At 34.7% G+C, this 18,797-nt stretch overlaps 2 protein-coding genes across 4 annotated transcripts in view; one reads left to right on the forward strand and one right to left on the reverse strand.

Annotated features, from left to right (window-relative positions):
- Positions 1–18,797, reverse strand: part of LOC134849099 (coiled-coil domain-containing protein 181-like) — a 479,610-nt gene that overhangs the window by 173,498 nt on the left and 287,315 nt on the right. The window lies entirely within an intron of this gene.
- The window catches only part of LOC134848059 (uncharacterized), a 59,466-nt gene that overhangs the window by 21,542 nt on the left and 19,127 nt on the right, over positions 1–18,797 (forward strand). The window contains exons 5-9 of the mRNA XM_063865431.1: positions 5,946–6,110; positions 9,466–9,618; positions 13,742–13,921; positions 14,312–14,542; positions 18,431–18,668. Of these exons, the coding sequence (XP_063721501.1) occupies positions 5,946–6,110; positions 9,466–9,618; positions 13,742–13,921; positions 14,312–14,542; positions 18,431–18,668 (967 nt within the window). The remainder of the gene's footprint in view (positions 1–5,945; positions 6,111–9,465; positions 9,619–13,741; positions 13,922–14,311; positions 14,543–18,430; positions 18,669–18,797) is intronic.

Genomic DNA, 18,797 nt, shown 5'->3' on the forward strand with positions numbered 1-18,797 from the left:
AGAAGCTTATTTGCCATAATTGATTTGTTAGAAGGAGCAAAATCTATCCTTATCTACTTTATATGGCGTGTGGGGGGATAATTTTCATTTAAAAAATTCAACTTTTAGAAGAAAAAAATTCATTTTGTTTTATTTCGTTTAATTTTATAATGTTACTACTGCTCCATAAACCTTAAAAGGCAGTCGGAACATTCAGGGTTTCGCCCTGATACGAGCAGTCTTGTCTAAATTCATTTTTGTTCCGACTTTCGTAACGAAAGTAGCGGAATAATTGTGCTCGGGGTAGGTTTTTTTTTCTTCAAACAAATTTCGACTTTTTAACTAGCCATTTTTGACGGAATTTTTTTATATCATTCAAAAAGTATTGTTGTCCTGAGCTAAAATTCAAATAAATGTTTCACTTTTAGACGTGCCCAATTGTAGCAAACAAAAGGTAGGCGAAAAAAGTAGGCTTGAAGCTGTTTCATTCAGAGAAATTATAACGTTCAACTATCTCTCACGTGACCAACTAATATCCCCAATTTATAGGTTTTCAATATTTTATTTTCTCAAAAACTATTCGCGATATGAATTAACGACAGTCGGAACATTCAGGGCTTTGCCCTGATATACGACCAGTCTTGATCTCGACCAAACCTCGCAGCTCTAATCTCGACCAACACTTTTTGGTCACATTTGAACAGGTATCCGTTTCTTATCCAAAAAATTTTCCATTCAATACGCTTTTCAGTTCTCCATACTTAAGATTTTTTTCTGTGCTTCTTGCTTATGAAAGAACCTCTTCATTTTGATACTGTCAACTATTATGGTTTGTTTGAACACTGTTTTTGTAGAGCTTGATCTTTGATAATACTTTGGCTGAGATTGAATCCAAATTAGATTTTATCACTGTAAAATGCAATCTTGTACAATAACAAAATCCTACAGTTTAATTGATTTCTCTAATCAGTAGTTTTTTTGCATCCAAAACTTAACGCAAGAAAAAGGGGACCCTTTAAGTCGGCCAAAAATGGATTTCTTAGAAAGTATGAGTATCAAAGGGGGACCCCTTTGATACTCATACTTTCTAAGAAATCCATTTTGGCCGACCGACTCTAAAACTTTAGAGGGTAAAAGGGGAGCGCGCGCCAAAAAAACGCGATTTTTTGTCATCGTTTTTCAGAAAGTGCCAAAAACGAGGCTTGTTTGACATGTTTTTTTTCAGAACTTTGCCTGCGGCCGACCTAAATCAGTTTGGTCGACCTAAAAAAATAAAGGTCGTCAATTTTTCGTGAAGATTCTAGATCCGCCTCTGTCTTTGATGAAATTGAAGTTGAAAGCCTCCTTCTTAAATTTTTAACACACTTTTTATTCTATTGTTCTTGTTTTTGTTAGTTTTTTTTCTTCTAAATCGAACTGCCCCAAAAAATTGCAATAAAGCAAAACTGTTTCTCAAAATAGGATCGTTTGTTGTTTTGGGAGATCTCTGTAGTTGCTTGAAATTCAAGTCTTCCGCAAAGGTCTCAGATCCCTCCTGTGTATGCTAATTGTGATTTAGAAGTATCACCCTAAAAATTTTTTTGTTTATTTTTTTGCATCAAGTTACCATCAAGTTTACTGGTTCAATGAAAAATACAGTTAATTCAATTGATTTTAAAATAAACCAACGGTTTTTAAAAATTTTCGGGAGCTTATCGTATGTGTTGAAGTTAGTGAAACTAGTTTTGAGAATGCCAATATATCAAAAGGTAGGAATTGTCTTCTTTTTCTACATGGTAAAAGAATAATCATTTTTTGTTTTCAGCTCTATTTTTTGTGATCTCTTTTGGATGCAATTGTTGGATGTCAATACCTCCAAATACTGCCGTACTATTAAGTTTTTTGGGTTTATTTTCTCCAAAAAACTGCATGCATAACAAAATTGTTCAGCAAAAAAGGCTCATTTAGTATTTGGGAAAGTCAAAAAATAGCAGATCCTCCCTTGTTTATATTATTTCATGGAGTTTCATATTGGTTTTAGCATTGTCAATTAAAATTACAATTTTGGTCGATGAAAACTAAAAAAAAAGAGCGGTGGAAAGCTTTTTGAGAACCTTATACTTTTTGAGCTATGAGAGTATACTTTTTAGATTGGATCTCTTTAACTATCTTTTCCCCCTTTGGTAGCTAATAACGAACTGCCTTCCCTATAACAAACTAATTCATCGGTTAAAATAATGGTTATTTGTACCCAGTAACGAATCCCCCCTTTGTTGCAAAAACTAAACTAATTCTAAAAGAAGAACAAGTTTACTTAATGTTCGAAAATTCCACATTTTTTGACGAGTATATATAATCATTTTTTGTTAAAAAGTTAAACCGATCTATTTAACAGTCTCTTCTCTTTTCAAGTTTCAAGAAAGGGGAGATTATTAAGCAAGTCAAATCATCAAAATTTTGACGAGAATGCTAATCTGCTGTTTTTTTATATGGGTGTGTATTCATTCGTAAATGCTTCTAATGAATAAATGTATTGTTGGTAGATCTATCTTTTTAGCAAAAACCAATATTTCTTTTCAAGTGCCTGGATACTATCAAATTCCTCCTTCGTTATTTTAGACAATCCCTCCAAACTTTCTACGGGAACCCAGGTGGCTGTCAACGTTAGTTTCACCAACTTAACTTTCGTCATAACACAAGCCCACATTTGCCCAAAAACGGAACCAGTGGAACAAAGGAGTGAATACGCTATCTCAAAATCCGATTAGTCGCAGAATCCGCAACTTTGCTACTTTTCTTTGATCTTCGTTGCTGTTTTTAATTCCACAAACAAATACCTATAACATTGTGCCGCTCAAAATCGCTCCAAAAATAGGCGAATTTGCGGAATCCGCAACAGTGTTTGCGGATTCCAGAACAGTTTGTGGAATACACAAAAAAATTAATAATACATGTGTATAGTTACATTGAGCTGTTGTGGAATCCGCAACTGTAAGTGGAATCCGCAAATTGCCAGTGGAACCCGCAAATTGTAAGTGGCGTCCGAAATTGTAAGTGGAATCCGCATTTTGTTTGCGGATTCTACTTACATTTGCGGATTCCACTTATTTTTTGCGGATTCTTTCTACAATTTGAAAAATTGTCTTCTTTTTCTACATGGTAAAAGAATAATCATTTTTTGTTTTCAGCTCTATTTTTTGTGATCTCTTTTGGATGCAATTGTTGGATGTCAATACCTCCAAATACTGCCGTACTATTAATTTTTTTGGGTTTTGTTTTCTCCAAAAAACTGCATGCATAACAAAATTGTTCAGCAAAAAAGGCTCATTTAGTATTTGGGAAAGTCAAAAAATAGCAGATCCTCCCTTGTTTATATTATTTCATGGAGTTTCATATTGGTTTTAGCATTGTCAATTAAAATTACAATTTTGGTCGATGAAAACTAAAAAAAAGAGCGGTGGAAAGCTTTTTGAGAACCTTATACTTTTTGAGCTATGAGAGTATACTTTTTAGAATGGATCTCTTTAACTATCTTTTCCCCCTTTGGTAGCTAATAACGAACTGCCTTCCCTATAACAAACTAATTCATCGGTTAAAATAATGGTTATTTGTACCCAGTAACGAATCCCCCCTTTGTTGCAAAAACTAAACTAATTCTAAAAGAAGAACAAGTTTACTTAATGTTCGAAAATTCCACATTTTTTGACGAGTATAAATAATCATTTTTTGTTAAAAAGTTAAACCGATCTATTTAACAGTCTCTTCTCTTTTCAAGTTTCAAGAAAGGGGAGATTATTAAGCAAGTCAAATCATCAAAATTTTGACGAGAATGCTAATCTGCTGTTTTTTATATGGGTGTGTATTCATTCGTAAATGCTTCTAATGAATAAATGTATTGTTGGTAGATCTATCTTTTTAACAAAAACCAAAATTTCTTTTCAAGTGCCTGGATACTATCAAATTCCTCCTTCGTTATTTTAGACAATCCCTCCAAACTTTCTACGGGAACCCAGGTGGCTGTCAACGTTAGTTTCACCAACTTAACTTTCGTCATAACACAAGCCCACATTTGCCCAAAAACGGAACCAGTGGAACAAAGGAGTGAATACGCTATCTCAAAATCCGATTAGTCGCAGAATCCGCAACTTTGCTACTTTTCTTTGATCTTCGTTGCTGTTTTTAATTCCACAAACAAATACCTATAACATTGTGCCGCTCAAAATCGCTCCAAAAATAGGCGAATTTGCGGAATCCGCAACTGTGTTTGCGGATTCCAGAACAGTTTGTGGAATACACAAAAAAATTAATAATACATGTGTATAGTTACATTGAGCTGTTGTGGAATCCGCAACTGTAAGTGGAATCCGCAAATTGCCAGTGGAGCCCGCAAATTGTAAGTGGAGTCCGAAATTGTAAGTGGAATCCGCATTTTGTTTGCGGATTCTACTTACATTTGCGGATTCCACTTATTTTTTGCGGATTCTTTCTACAATTTGCAGAATCCAGAACAACAAGCTATATTTGTTTTTTTGCGGAATCCGCAACAAAACAATTCTGCCGACAAGATTTACGTTAAAAGTATATGTACGCGGAATCCACTTACATTTTGGAACATGTTTAAAAATTGGTCTGTGGAATCCAAGAACCTACAAACACAAAACTGTGCGCCTATACAGTGCACAGTTTGGCCTCGTAGTGATGTTCTATCCTAATCTCACGCGAAAGTCTTATGGTACTTGCTCCATAAGCTTACCTTACCTGCATCGACGTCCTATCTTCGTCCTGCAAAAGTCTTTCAAGTCGTGTCCTCAGGTTTTTTTTCAAAATTGGCAACGAACGTAGCACAAAGTCTTTTTATAAGTTGCACCAAGGGAGTATCGCACCCGAATTTTATATAGTTCTTGCCAATTTGTTATTTTAGTTGCGCCAACAACTTAGTTTTGGTCAAGTCAAAACTGCGTTCAAGTCGCGCCAAAAACTTATATGAAAATTGTCAAAGGCTTACCTTAGTTAAACCGTTGTCTCAGTTTAGTCGCGCCATTTTTACAGACACACTAAAAACACTTTCGAACTAAAGTATTGTCTAAATCGCACAAACAATTTTCGTTATTAGCGCATTGTCTTATCTACGCGCAAGGGGATTCTTTAATCGCACTAAAGTTTTATAATAGTCGCGTTAAACAATATTTTTACTGCAAAAAAAACACGTCAGAGGGACTGTAGCAAAATCTGATTTCGAAACTTTTACGCAAAGATAATTGTGGTCAGTTAAACAACCATACGATAACTTATTTGCGCAAGAAAGCGAAAGTGATGACGGGACCATCATAAAAGTTTGAAGAATTTTTACTGCAAACTACTCAATTTAGCTGTCATGTATGAACAATGTTAAGCCCTACGTTTCCCAACCTGATTTTAGGCTAGCACTTACTTGGCTAGCTTGTGTACCAGGAGGGCTGGTGCGCGCTATTTTTTTCCCGGATGCATGGGAGCCCATTTTTTCCTGTGCCGACAAAAATGGGAGGTTGTCTGATAAAAAAAATGGACGGGGTAGCGGGACATGCGATGATGGTATCTGATGGTTACGTGGAACCACACAACAATTATTGAAAGATGGATTCTAAAGCCGCTAACTCTCAATTAGGCGCGGGGTGGTTTAAGAAAAGACCATGGCGGTGCGATTTATGGATATACTTTGGCGGAGCGCCCAAAGAAAAGACCTTCATGCGACTTAAAAACGACTGGGTCGTGCCAGTTTTTTTTCTGTAATTGAAAATTTTTGGTCGTGCTGTTCGCGCTATTATCTTCGGTTGTCCCAGTTTTTTGGTCACGATTTTTTTTGGTCAAGCCTGTATGTGATTGTTAAAATTTTGAAGTTATGCCGGTCCGGAATTATTAAACTTGGGTGGCGCCGGTCTGATCTTTAGTTGCAGACCTCGACCCGTGGTTCTTTCTTGAATTTAAAAATTTTCTGATTTTGAGGTTAGGTCATGATGACTTCATTTTAGATCCTGCTCCTGCTTATGATCTGAGGACCACTATGTTGAATGAAACCCTTGCGCTCGTTGTGCACACCAGGATTCCTGCATCCCTTGCGAGTGGCTATTACATAGGATTGCTTGAGCTTGATAAATATTTCGACTACTTCGATGGTGCGTAATTATTTTAGTTTTGTTTATGAAGCAAGTACAACTTCTGAAAACAAAAACTATCGTTATTTTGCGCCCTTAAAACGGCCAACAAAATATTTTTCTTCAAAAGGTTTTATACTGTTTTTGCTTTTAATCAAATTTCTCATCCGAATAGCTCTAAGTTGATTTTTTCCCTCGCATAGCAGCTCATAGAAATTTAAATGAATGAAAAGAAAGATATCGATATTTGCCATAATAAACTATGAAACTAGAATGTTATTTTCAAAAAAAGGCTTTGCTTTTAATAAATTAGGAGTAAGTTTGAGGTTTTCAATTCATTTCCATATTTCTTTTGTTATACCATTTTAGTCTTATGAAAGCCCGGTTGAGTTTTATGATTTACAATAGACGATATTCCGAGTATTAACAAATGTAATATCCGATTTGTTGGATGTTTTTAATTAGTTAGAAGTATTTGCTGCACTTACAATTATTGTTCCGACTTTCGATACGAAAGTAATGGAATATTTGTGCTCGGGGTGGGTTTTTTTTCTTCAGATAAATTTCGACTTTTTAACTAGCCATTTTTGACGGAATATTTTCATATCATTCAAAAGTTATTGTTGTCCTTAGTTCAAATTTGAAAAAATATTTTACCTGTGATGTTTTTTCGTAAAGTAACGGGGGTTTACATATTGCCATTTTTGCCAATTTGGGACAATTAACGCGCGATATATTTCGCGCTATTAACGCGTAGGCGGGGAATTATTCCGTCTTAGAAATCGTTCCAAATTGGTTGAAAGAAGCTTATTTGCCATAATTGATTTGTTAGAAGGAGCAAAATCTATCCTTATTTACTTTATATGGCGTGTGGGGGGATAATTTTCATTTAAAAAATTCAACTTTTAGAATGAAAAAATTCATTTTTTTTTATTTCGTTTAATTTTATAATGTTACTACTGCTCCATAAACCTTAAAAGGCAGTCGGAACATTCAGGCTTTCGCCCTGATACGAGCAGTCTTGTCTAAATTCATTTTTGTTCCGACTTTCGTAACGAAAGTAGCGGAATAATTGTGCTCGGGGTAGGTTTTTTTTTCTTCAAACAAATTTCGACTTTTTAACTAGCCATTTTTGACGGAATTTTTTTATATCATTCAAAAAGTATTGTTGTCCTGAGCTAAAATTCGAATAAATGTTTCACTTTTAGACGTGACCAATTGTAGCAAACAAAAGGTAGGCGAAAAAAGTAGGCTTGAAGCTGTTTCATTCAGAGAAATTATAACGTTCAACTATCTCTCACGTGACCAACTAATATCCCCAATTTATAGGTTTTCAATATTTTATTTTCTCAAAAACTATTCGCGATATGAATTAACGACAGTCGGAACATTCAGGGCTTTGCCCTGATATACGAGCAGTCTTGATCTCGACCAAACCTCGCAGCTCTAATCTTGACCAACACTTTTTGGTCACATTTGAACAGGTATCCGTTTCTTATCCAAAAAATTTTCCATTCAATACGCTTTTCAGTTCTCCATACTTAAGATTTTTTTCTATGCTTCTTGCTTATGAAAGAACCTCTTGATTTTGATACTGTCAACTATTATGGTTTGTTTGAACACTGTTTTTGTAGAGCTTGATCTTTGATAATACTTTGGCTGAGATTGAATCCAAATTAGATTTTATCACTGTAAACTGCAATCTTGTACAATAACAAAATCCTACAGTTTAATTGATTTCTCTAATCAGTAGTTTTTTGCATCCAAACTTAACGCAAGAAAAAAGGGGACCCTTTAAGTCGGCCAAAAATGGATTTCTTAGAAAGTATGAGTATCAAAGGGGGACCCCTTTGATACTCATACTTTCTAAGAAATCCATTTTGGCCGACCGACCCTAAAACTTTAGAGGGTAAAAGGGGAGCGCGCGCCAAAAAAACGCGATTTTTTTTGTCAAAGTTTTTCAGAAAGTGCCAAAAACGAGGCATGTTTGACATGTTTTTTTTCAGAAGTTTGCCTGCGGCCGACCTAAATCAGTTTGGTCGACCTAAAAAAATAAAGGTCGTCAATTTTTCGTGAAGATTCTAGATCCGCCTCTGTCTTTGATGAAATTGAAGTTGAAAGCCTCCTTCTTAAATTTTTAACACATTTTTTATTCTATTGTTCTTGTTTTTGTTAGTTTTTTTTCTTCTAAATCGAACTGCCCCAAAAAGTTGCAATAAAGCAAAACTGTTTCTCAAAATAGGATCGCTTGTTGTTTTGGGAGATCTCTGTAGTTGCTTGAAATTCAAGTCTTCCGCAAAGGTCTCAGATCCCTCCTGTGTATGCTAATTGTGATTTAGAAGTATCACCCTAAAAAGTTTTGTGTTAATTTTTTTGCATCAAATTACCATCAAGTTTACTGGTTCAATGAAACATACAGTTAATTCAATTGATTTTAAAATAAACCAACGGTTTTTAAAAATTTTCGGGAGCTTATCGTATGTGTTGAAATTAGTGAAACTAGTTTTGAGAATGCCAATATATCAAAAGGTAGGAATTGTCTTCTTTTTCTACATGGTAAAAGAATAATCATTTTTTGTTTTCTGCACTATTTTTTGTGACCTCTTTTGGATGCAATTGTTGGATGTCAATACCTCCAAATACTGCCGTACTATTAAGTTTTTTGGGTTTATTTTCTCCAAAAAACTGCATGCATAACAAAACTGTTCAGCAATAAAGGCTCATTTAGTATTTGGGAAAGTCAAAAAATAGCAGATCCTCCCTTGTTTATATTATTTCATGGAGTTTCATATTGGTTTTAGCATTGTCAATTAAAATTACAATTTTGATCGATGAAAACTAAAAAAAGAGCGGTGGAAAGCTTTTTGAGAACCTTATACTTTTTGAGCTATGAGAGTATACTTTTTAGAATGGATCTCTTTAACTATCCTTTCCCCCTTTGGTAGCTAATAACGAACTGCCTTCCCTATAACAAACTAATTCATCGGTTAAAATAATGGTTATTTGCACCTAGTAACGAATCCCCCCTTTGTTGCAAAAACTAAACTAATTCTAAAAGAAGAACAAGTTTACTTAATGTTCGAAGATTCCACATTTTTTGAGGAGTATATATAATCATTTTTTGTTAAAAAGTTAAACCGATCTATTTAACAGTCTCTTCTCTTTTCAAGTTTCAAGAAAGGGGAGATTATTAAGCAAGTCAAATCATCAAAATTTTGACGAGAATGCTAATCTGCTGTTTTTTATATGGGTGTGTATTCATTCGTAAATGCTTCTAATGAATAAATGTATTGTTGGTAGATCTATCTTTTTAACAAAAACCAATATTTCTTTTCAAGTGCCTGGATACTATCAAATTCCTCCTTCGTTGTTTTAGACAATCCCTTCAAACTTTCTGTAGGAACCCAGGTGCCTGTCAACGTTAGTTTCACCAACTTAACTTTCGTCATAACACAAGCCCACATTTGCCCAAAAACGGAACCAGTGGAACAAAGGAGTGAATACGCTATCTCAAACACGATCCGAACACGTTAGTTGCTTATACTATTGAAATAGCATGAAAGCAAAAAAGGACAAATGACCGGGTTGCCCTCTATGCAAGAAAAATAATTTTCATACAACTTCAAACTAGAAAACTGATTGTTATGCCATTTTATTCACTTAGTGTATGGACAATTGCTATTGGTCTAGTTTCCCCATTGAAAATTGAATCGTTAGCAATTTCTACATAATTGCTACAAAAATAATTTATCTTTTTCTAGAGCAGGGGCGGATCTAGGATTATCTCGAAAAAAGGGGGGGCTGGTGTCATTTTTTCAAAAAAAGTTTCGAAATTTTAGTCGACCATTTTTAGGTCAACCAAATTTTCAAAATGGTCTCAGTACACTATAAAACCCTATTTTGCCAAACATTAGCGAAGCAGGCAAGTTTTTGAAAAAAAAATAGTTCAGAAATTTATATATATATATATATATATATATATAATAGAAAAATTTTAGGGTTGATCGGCCCAAATTGGATGTCATTAAATAATCCCAAAGGGCGGCTATTGGTTGTTGAGGGGGTCAAATTCCCTAAATCTGCCCCTGATCTTAAGTAAAATTTTCCAATTTCAGGGGAAACACTTTTTTCTTCTTTTTGAAAAATTTGCATAGAAGAAAACGCCCAATGTTGTCAACTGAAAACGCCCAATGTTGTCAACGTAGTCCAAACTGAATTTTTGATTCGAATGGATTACAATGTTATGATATCCTGATTAGAACCAGATATAGATTTAGTTTCTCGAAAGTTTCATGTCGAGACGGTTTTATAGGAAAAAATTCAAAAGTTTAGTGTTATATCAAAAAACAAATTCTGGGCTTAGCTGAAATGCAAAGTTTTTGTAGGGTCGTGATTCCAAGGTTTTTAAAAAAATTCTAAACTGATCGATGGTCTGAATTGTCATTTCGTTTAGGAGATTCCTTTCAGAGAATTTCTAGGCTGGTCAGCTAAATTTAGCTGTAAAAAACTAGCACTAAAAGCGAGATCCTTCAGATGGCGAGGATGCAGACTTCCCGAATGAAGGCTTGGAGTGATTATTAAAGAACCATCCACCCAACCCAACCCCACCCTTCGTTCTGAGCAACGCTTCAAAAGTGATGCCAATATGGCGCAAGGCTTGGTTTTATAGCAGAGCGCAAAAGTGTGCTGGCCCGTGGTTGAGTTCCACTAAAACATCTTTTGTTCGTGATTTTTGTAGCTGAAATTCGGAGACAAATATGTGTCAACAAAATTATCTGACAAAATCATTTGTTGTTATGGAACCCAGCAACAAACGTATATATGTTGATAAATTATCATCTATTCATATAATCTAATTAAATTATCAAAGTCTGTGGAAGTCAAACTCTGAAGGATCTCGTTTTCAGTGCTACTTTGTTTCAAAAAATTAAAGTCCTCCTTAAAGTTCTCTGAAAGGAACCTTCTAAACGAAATAAAATAATCAGAGCAGTTTTTCTTCTCAATGAGACGACCTTTGTAGAATTTTAAAAAATTGGAATCACCTCCCTATAAAAATTTTGCTTGCAAAAAATTTTTCATTTTTGCAAAAGTTGTGTTTCAGGGGCAAAATTTTTGCCTGAATCGGGTTTTTTGAGCATTTCATTAAAGCTCAAAATTTCTTTTTTGATCTAACAAAAAATCGACAATTTCTAAAATTTTTTCTTGAAAAAACGGCTCCTCAAGAAACTTCTGAGAAACTAGATCTACTCTGGCTCTAATCAAGATATCATAACTTCGTACTCACTAGACGATTTAAAACAAAATAAGTGAACATAACGTTTTAGTCGCCTGTATCATATTCCTGCAGGTTCACAGATATTAAAACAAAAAAAAATACATCTGGGTACACATAGAAATCAGTCATTTTATTTTATTTGAAACTTCATTTTGGATTACCTTTTCAACAAAATTGAGCAAATTATTCTATGCAATTTTTCTCAAAAAAAACCTTTCAAAAAGAAGAAAACATTTTTCCTTTTTCCCTGAAAATTTACTTTAGATCAAATGTGGATTTAGGGAATTGGATCCTTTCACCAATCAAAGATCCTTTTGTTTTAGGATATCTGTTGCTGGCCGATCAACCCAAAACTTGTTTCTAAAGTCGCCTTTGGTGCCAATATATAATAATTTAAAAGAGGAGCGCGCAGCAAAAAAGAAACCAGTTTTTTGCCAAAGTTTCCAACAATTTCCCAAAACTGTTTTATTTTCAAAAAATTGCCTGCGGCGCAAACTTTGGTCGAAACAGGGTCCTTATAGTGTTTGGGGAGTGCTAAGAAAATCTAATTGTTCCACCTAAAAAATAAAAGTCAACAAAACTCTAAAAAAAACTTTTGAAATCTAACAACTTTTTTTAATCCAAATTGGTGTAACTTTTTCTGCGTGATGTGATAAAAGGATTTGACACAAAACTATAATTTGGCATATTCGACAATCATAGTAATATATGCAAGCCGGACAACAGTTTTTGAAGAAAATTGACTCCAAAAACAAAAAAACTGAAAAAATTCAAAGTTTCATTTCAATTTTTCTGCCAACGTTTTTTCAATTAGGCAAAAAATCAAAAATTTCAATATAATTTTTCTCGACACTAATTTTTTTTTGGAAATTTTACAATGTGGTTTGACTCACTACTGAAAGTGCTTTAATATGAGATATCACTCAACCCATTCCGTTGATTATTTGTGGTACCTGATTTTGCGTGGAAAATGCAGAAAAAAAACAAGAAGAACAAGGATAGCTGGTTAATGTGCAAATAGCGTAGAATGTTTCAACCACAGTCTTAGAAAAATACAAAAACCTTTTTCTACAAATTAGTGTAGTTTTTCCGCTAAATTTTTGAACACTTTAAATTTCGTTCGAATCATGATTGACAGGGCTCTTATCTGATATATCACTCGACCCATTCCGATAATTATTTTTGGCACCTAATTTTGCATGGAAAACAAAAAGAAGAAAACTAAAACACACCCGATTACAAAGTTCCTCACCATTTCCCAAACGGTTGGAACAAAAACTAAAATAAACACAGAGTACAAAGTCCGCCCCCCCCCCATTTTCAATGGTTGGAACAAAAATGCTCTCAGAAAAATCAATTTTTTTTTCGCAATTTCCGATGATCATTTTGAAGGGTGATTGAGTTAGGTTAAAATTGAAAAACCGAGATTTAAATATAAACAAAATAAAGCGTTCTAGTTTTCTACGTAAAGCATTCGAAGCCAGTTTCTTTTGAGACGAAAACAATCAAAAGGTTTTCTGAGTGTTTTTCAATTTGTATTATTTTTTTGTATTCAGTTAGAAAACTAAGAAAAAAATTAACTAGAAAAAAAAACAATGCAAATTGAAAAACTCAAAAAAATGAAAAAATACAAAAAACGACTGTTTATCGGAATTTTTGAGCCATTTATGCAGAAACTAGTTTCTTCCGTTTCTTATGATTTCATTGCTTTTTGATTGCGGTCAGTTGTAATAAAATTATCATAATTGATCCAAAAGTTCTCGAATAACGTTTTCTTGCCAATTTTGAAAACAAGGAAAACTCGTAGGGATTTAAGAGTGACATTTTAAATCCTATTGGTAGTGATTCCGATTGTTAAAAAAATAAAAACAAAAAGTGGTCTGAGTGACAAGAAAGTTTGTTCTGCGTTCTTCAGATTTCAGACTAAATTGGAAGAGTTTTTCCATGAAGCATACCTTCAACTAGATTTTCACCGCTTGGTTTCAACATTTTTTCTTCTGCACTTACCGCTCTAACCATTTGCTTTTCCGACTTAATTAGGTCTCATTTTCTGCAAAAAAAAACAGCAAAAAATTATCGACAACAAAAATCGCGGAACAAAATTTCTGTATTTTTGAATTTTTTTTATCTAACCAATTTCGTATATCATTTTGTGCTAGTCGTCCACCAACAAACTATTTCTGTTTCTAGTATAAAAACAGAAGAAGAATTCTTTTTGTCCGGGATAATCAAAAGTATCAGGGCAAGTACGGGCCATCAAGATTTAGTAATAGTTATGCAGTAAACTTGGTTCTGTGATGACTGACGATCGTTTATGCGACTACTTTGATTAAATATGATTTTGATGAAGTCTTAGACAAAGGATCATCCTATTTAGGCCCCAATGATGTTGGTCTGTCCACATCACAGCAAACTACCCAGACTTCAATCGAATTGAATTTGGCCACTCAAGATTCCGGATATGGACTGGACTACATTCTTTACCGTGACGATGTCGGGGTGAAAACTTTTTCGTACCCCCTCTACTCTGGCTTGGACGAACCTTGGACTGACACAGGTGAAACGTCGGGAAAAATATCCATAGTTTAATACGTGAAAATTCTAAAATGAACGTATTATAATGTTTGTTTTTGGTTCTTGGTAAGCCAATGGCAAGAGTTTTTGCACAGATTTGAGGTTTTTTAAATAATTTTTTACCAAAAAATTGAGATTTTTTTCTAAAAACTTCAAAAAACTACAAGCTTTGATCTAATTCGATCTATGACTTGTTTTATATGGTGTTATTACAACTTAACGCCATGCTGAATCTACTGAAAACCATCACGTATCTTGATACATAGGTTCTTCCAAGCCCCCCTTCCCCGGCTATAAAGCAAATTGCATAAAAATAAAATTATTATAAACATGCCCTTCTTTACCCAAGTGTTTAACTACAAAACATTTTCAGACTTGTCTCCGGGAATTAAATACAAGTTCCAGTTGAAAGCTGAAGATTCGTTCAGTGGAATAACTGTGATGTCAGATTATGTCATTGTCTGCACTAACCCACCCGACCCGATCCAATTGGTATGCAGCTTGAATGCTGAAACAATGATGGCCGAGATCAATTGGGAAATTCCTCAGGGGAATTACGGAGCCAATCTTGAATCTCAAATCAGCAAGGATGTCAATAATCAGCGTAAATATTTTTTTATTGAAAATCGGTCTTTAACAGTGTCGATAAGTCGTGAAGACTGTTCTTATTACACTAACCGGCTCAATTTACGCGATTTATGTCGCGAACGAAATTTATTGAAGAAATAAACATCGTGCAACCAAAAATCCTCAATTACGCACAAAGTTTAATGAGCGCACAGTCGCAACGTAAGTCACGCTAAGTCGGATCATGAAACGCGCAACGGAGAGTTATGGGTCTCGCAAAAAAACAACAGGAACTGTGCAAAGTCGTGCCATAAGTCGCTTAAAGTCGCATTTAAGTATGAACTTCACAAAACACCAAATAATATATCAAAAATATATTTAAAAATCTCAATTTTTTTAAAACATTTTTGATTTAAAATTTTAAGCATCCATCAGTGATTTTTGAGAATAATAAGAGGAGTTGCTTACCGCAATCTGAAAGTTTTAACAGAATCTTATTGAAATTTAAGGGTTACCGCGGTAGGAATTAATGCAATTACTACAATTTTTTTATGAATCAATTTTAAGTGGATATTTTAATGCAAACTTGAAGAAAACTCCAAGGAGTAGTTATGACAGATTTTAAAAACAAGTTTTTACCAAAAAAAATCACAAAAAATTGCGCCAATAGTTGTACCATGAAGACAGATATTGATACTTTTATGTAGAGCAGTTCAGATCACTTGCTCTCGGCCGATATAAAAATTAGTTTAATTTCTAAGTAAGTATTTTTTTTTCATAATGATTCTTGAATCTGGATATTTGGTTTAGTTTTTGTTTCAGCTTAAATAGAAACAAAGTAGATGGGGTCACACGATGTTTCAAATAAACTCTCACACACTAAGTTACATTTTCAGCCAATCTCCTTACGCTGAAAAGCTGAAAATATTAAAAGTACTCGAAACTTAATAACTAAGATTTGCACGAAAAGGGGGTTTAAGCCATCGAACGATGAAAAAACTTTAGGCATAAAAACATAAATACTTTTTTAAACTGTTATAACTAAAATGAATTAATTAAACCAAGCGCAATTTCATACCCTGGTGAATAGTTCATTTTTGTTGTTTTTATTTAAAAAAAATGGATAACTTCATTTTCGTTTTTTAAAAAAAATGGAAAAAATGATGGTTTAACAAACAAAAATTTTTCAGAAAAATCTAAATCTTAGATAACATAAAATTTACAGGCTGGTGATAGCCAATTTTGGTAATTCAAGACAAGTTTTGGAGCATCTGAACGATGGACCAGACCATAAAAAAAGTTAGAGCATTTCTACTTTGAGAAGAGATTTTTTCGTCTTGCACTTCTGGATGTGTTATTCTTGATTTGAGATAAAGAATAAGCAAACTTTTTCCGTCTGTTACCTACGCAATGGCGCACTTTGATCACAATAGAACATACTTCGGCTAAAGGTGCTCATGTTTTTTCGTGTTCAATAACAAACTGCAGATCTATATATGTACACCCAGGGGCGGATTTAGGGGGCGGGGGCGGGGGCGGACGCTTTTTCCCTTCAGGGATTCGACACCCTGCCGACCCAAAGGGTCCCCCTTTTGGTACTTTTTAACAAATCTACTTTTGGCCAACCGACCCTAAAATTTTTCTAAAGGCGCCTTAGGCGCCAATATTTACTAATTTTGAGGGGGGAGCGCGCGCCGAAAAAACGCAATTTTTTGGTCAAAATTTTCCAAAAAAGGCCTAAAAACGCCTTTTTTGACTGTTTTTTTTTCAAAAATTTGCCTGCGGCGCAGACAATTTTGCCAAAATAGGGGCAAAACAGTGCTTTGCGAGAGCTCAAAAAAAATAATTTTAATCGACAAAAAAAAGGTCGTTAAAATTTTCGATTTCTTTTTGAAAATCCGCCCCCCCCTCGAGAAAATCCTAGATCCGCCCCTGTATACACCGCATAATGTTGAGAATTGCACGTATCGTTAGGTCAAAATGAATTTAATACATGAGTTATTCACAATTGAGCTTTGCATTTTTACACTGTTTCACAGGCAATGGTTGGTTAATTTTTTTGCGTTGTCTGACTGAATTTAACCAAAATCCAATAGTATTTACGCGAACACTTTTTCTTCTTAGGAAAACTTAAGAACAACACGTATATACAGTTTTGAGTCGAGGATTCTGCCAAAAACAGCCAGAAAAATAGTAAAAATTATTAACGACGAGCAAAGACGGCATTTTAACAACAATTTTGCATGCATCTATATATGTACGTATGTATGTATGTATGTATGTATGTATGTATGTATGTATGTATGTATGTATGTATGTATGTATGTATGTATGTATGTATGTATGTATGTAAAAGCTATAAAAGCTACAAAAAATAACTCAACTAGATAAATTAAAAATGAAAATTAAACAAAACCATAGGTTTCCATTCTGGCTTGAAATATCTATCATCTTAGATTCCACACTTGAGTTTAAATCCTTCACAAAAAAGAAGACAATAATAACCCAAAAAGGCTTCTAACTCCTAAAATACTCATTATCTGGGCTATCATTTGGTTTTTTCTTATTTCTTTTTCAAAAAAGCCTTCGAATTGAAGATAGCGGTGTGCTCTGAATATTAACAAAATATTATCAAAATTTTATCAACATGAATGAGACGATATTAAGCAGGTTATTTAAATAGAAAAACTAATGAAAAATTGAATCGTTTATAGGAGAGAAATTTGCCGGGACAAAAGTGTAGAAGAATTCTTCAACTAGATTAATTCCGCATGAAACGTGAAAGTAATTGTTCCGACTTTCTTTCATAAAGAAAGTACCGGAATAATTGGGCTCGGGTGGTTTTTTTCTTCAGACTAATTTCGACGTTTTAACTAGCCGTTTTTGACGTTATTTCTTATATATCATTCAAAACATTTTGTTGTCTTGAGCTTAATTTCAATTTTAAAAAATATTTCACCTGAGTTTTTTTTCATAACGTTATGGGGGTTTAAAGGTTTCCATTCTTGACACTTTGGAACAATTAACGGGTGATATATTTTGCGCTATTACGCGTAAGCGGAAATTTAATCCGTCTTAGATATCGTTCCAAATTGGTTGAAGGAAGTTTATCACTTTGTACTTTATATGGAGTGCTGGGGGATTGTTTTCACAAAAAACCTTAAATTAAAAAAAAATCATTTTGTTTTATTATATTTAAATTTTTCATCTTTGATACGAGCAGTCTTGTTCTATTTTGTTCTATGCCCGTTTCCCTCTTCAAGGTTTCGACCCCCCGCCGACCCAAAGAGTCCCCCTTTGTACTATTATGAGATATCCAAAATTTTTCTAAAGGCGTCTACGGTGCCAATGTATACTAATTTTTTTGGGGGAGGGGGGGGGGGGGAGTGCGCGCCCGAAAAAACGCAGTTTTTTGGTCAAAATTATCCAAAGTGCCTAAAACGCCTTCTTTGGCCTGTTTTTTTTTCAAAATTTTGCCTGCGGCGCATAAAACTGGGCCAAAACAGGGTCTTTTTAATGCTTTGAGAGAGCTCTGAAAATCAATTTGGTCAACCTAAAAAAAGTCGAGCTAATTTTCGAAAATTTTTGAAAACCCCCCTCGAGAAAACTCTATATCCCTCCCTGCATAGGAGGTTTCTTTTTCTTTCCCCACCACCTGCAAAATTTAACAAGTAAAACATTTGTTCACATTGTTCTATTGTTAAGAGAAAACAAAACCGACTTATGGACTCATCACATCATGAAAAACATATTTGGTGTTCATAATTGACCTTGTAAAACCACTCGTTAAAAATGATGCCCATGTGAGGTGGGGGACGGAGGTAAAAAGAGCCATGATAAGTATTTAACTTCCAATTCTCATCCACTTCCGCCCCTTCTGAGACCGTCAAAACTTCAGGTCGGTTTGGTTTGATGTTTATTTTAGCAATCCACGTAGCCGGTGGAACTGCATACAGCTGGCCTGCGTCCCTGGACCCCAGTGCCAGTCACTCATTTTCAGCCCGGCTTTTCTTCACTTGCCCAACTGGTGATGCAGGTGCGAAATATAGTAACTGGGTGTCTGTATCAGTGGAGGCTGCTACGCCTGTCTTGTCCGTCGTACTTCTGAATCAATCGACCGTTTCAATCAATCTACAGCACTTTCAAAACTACAGAAACATCAGGTTTGAAACAATCACTAAACACAGGGGCCGATTTAGGGGGGAGGGGGAGTGCTGGGGAAGGGGGGGGAGAGCGGACGCTTTCGCCCTCTTCTCAGGGATTCGACCCCTGCCGACCCAAAGGGTCCCCCT

This window comes from Symsagittifera roscoffensis, chromosome 1 (assembly GCF_963678635.1).
Source record: "Symsagittifera roscoffensis chromosome 1, txSymRosc1.1, whole genome shotgun sequence".
NCBI classification, from domain to species: domain Eukaryota; kingdom Metazoa; phylum Xenacoelomorpha; order Acoela; family Convolutidae; genus Symsagittifera; species Symsagittifera roscoffensis.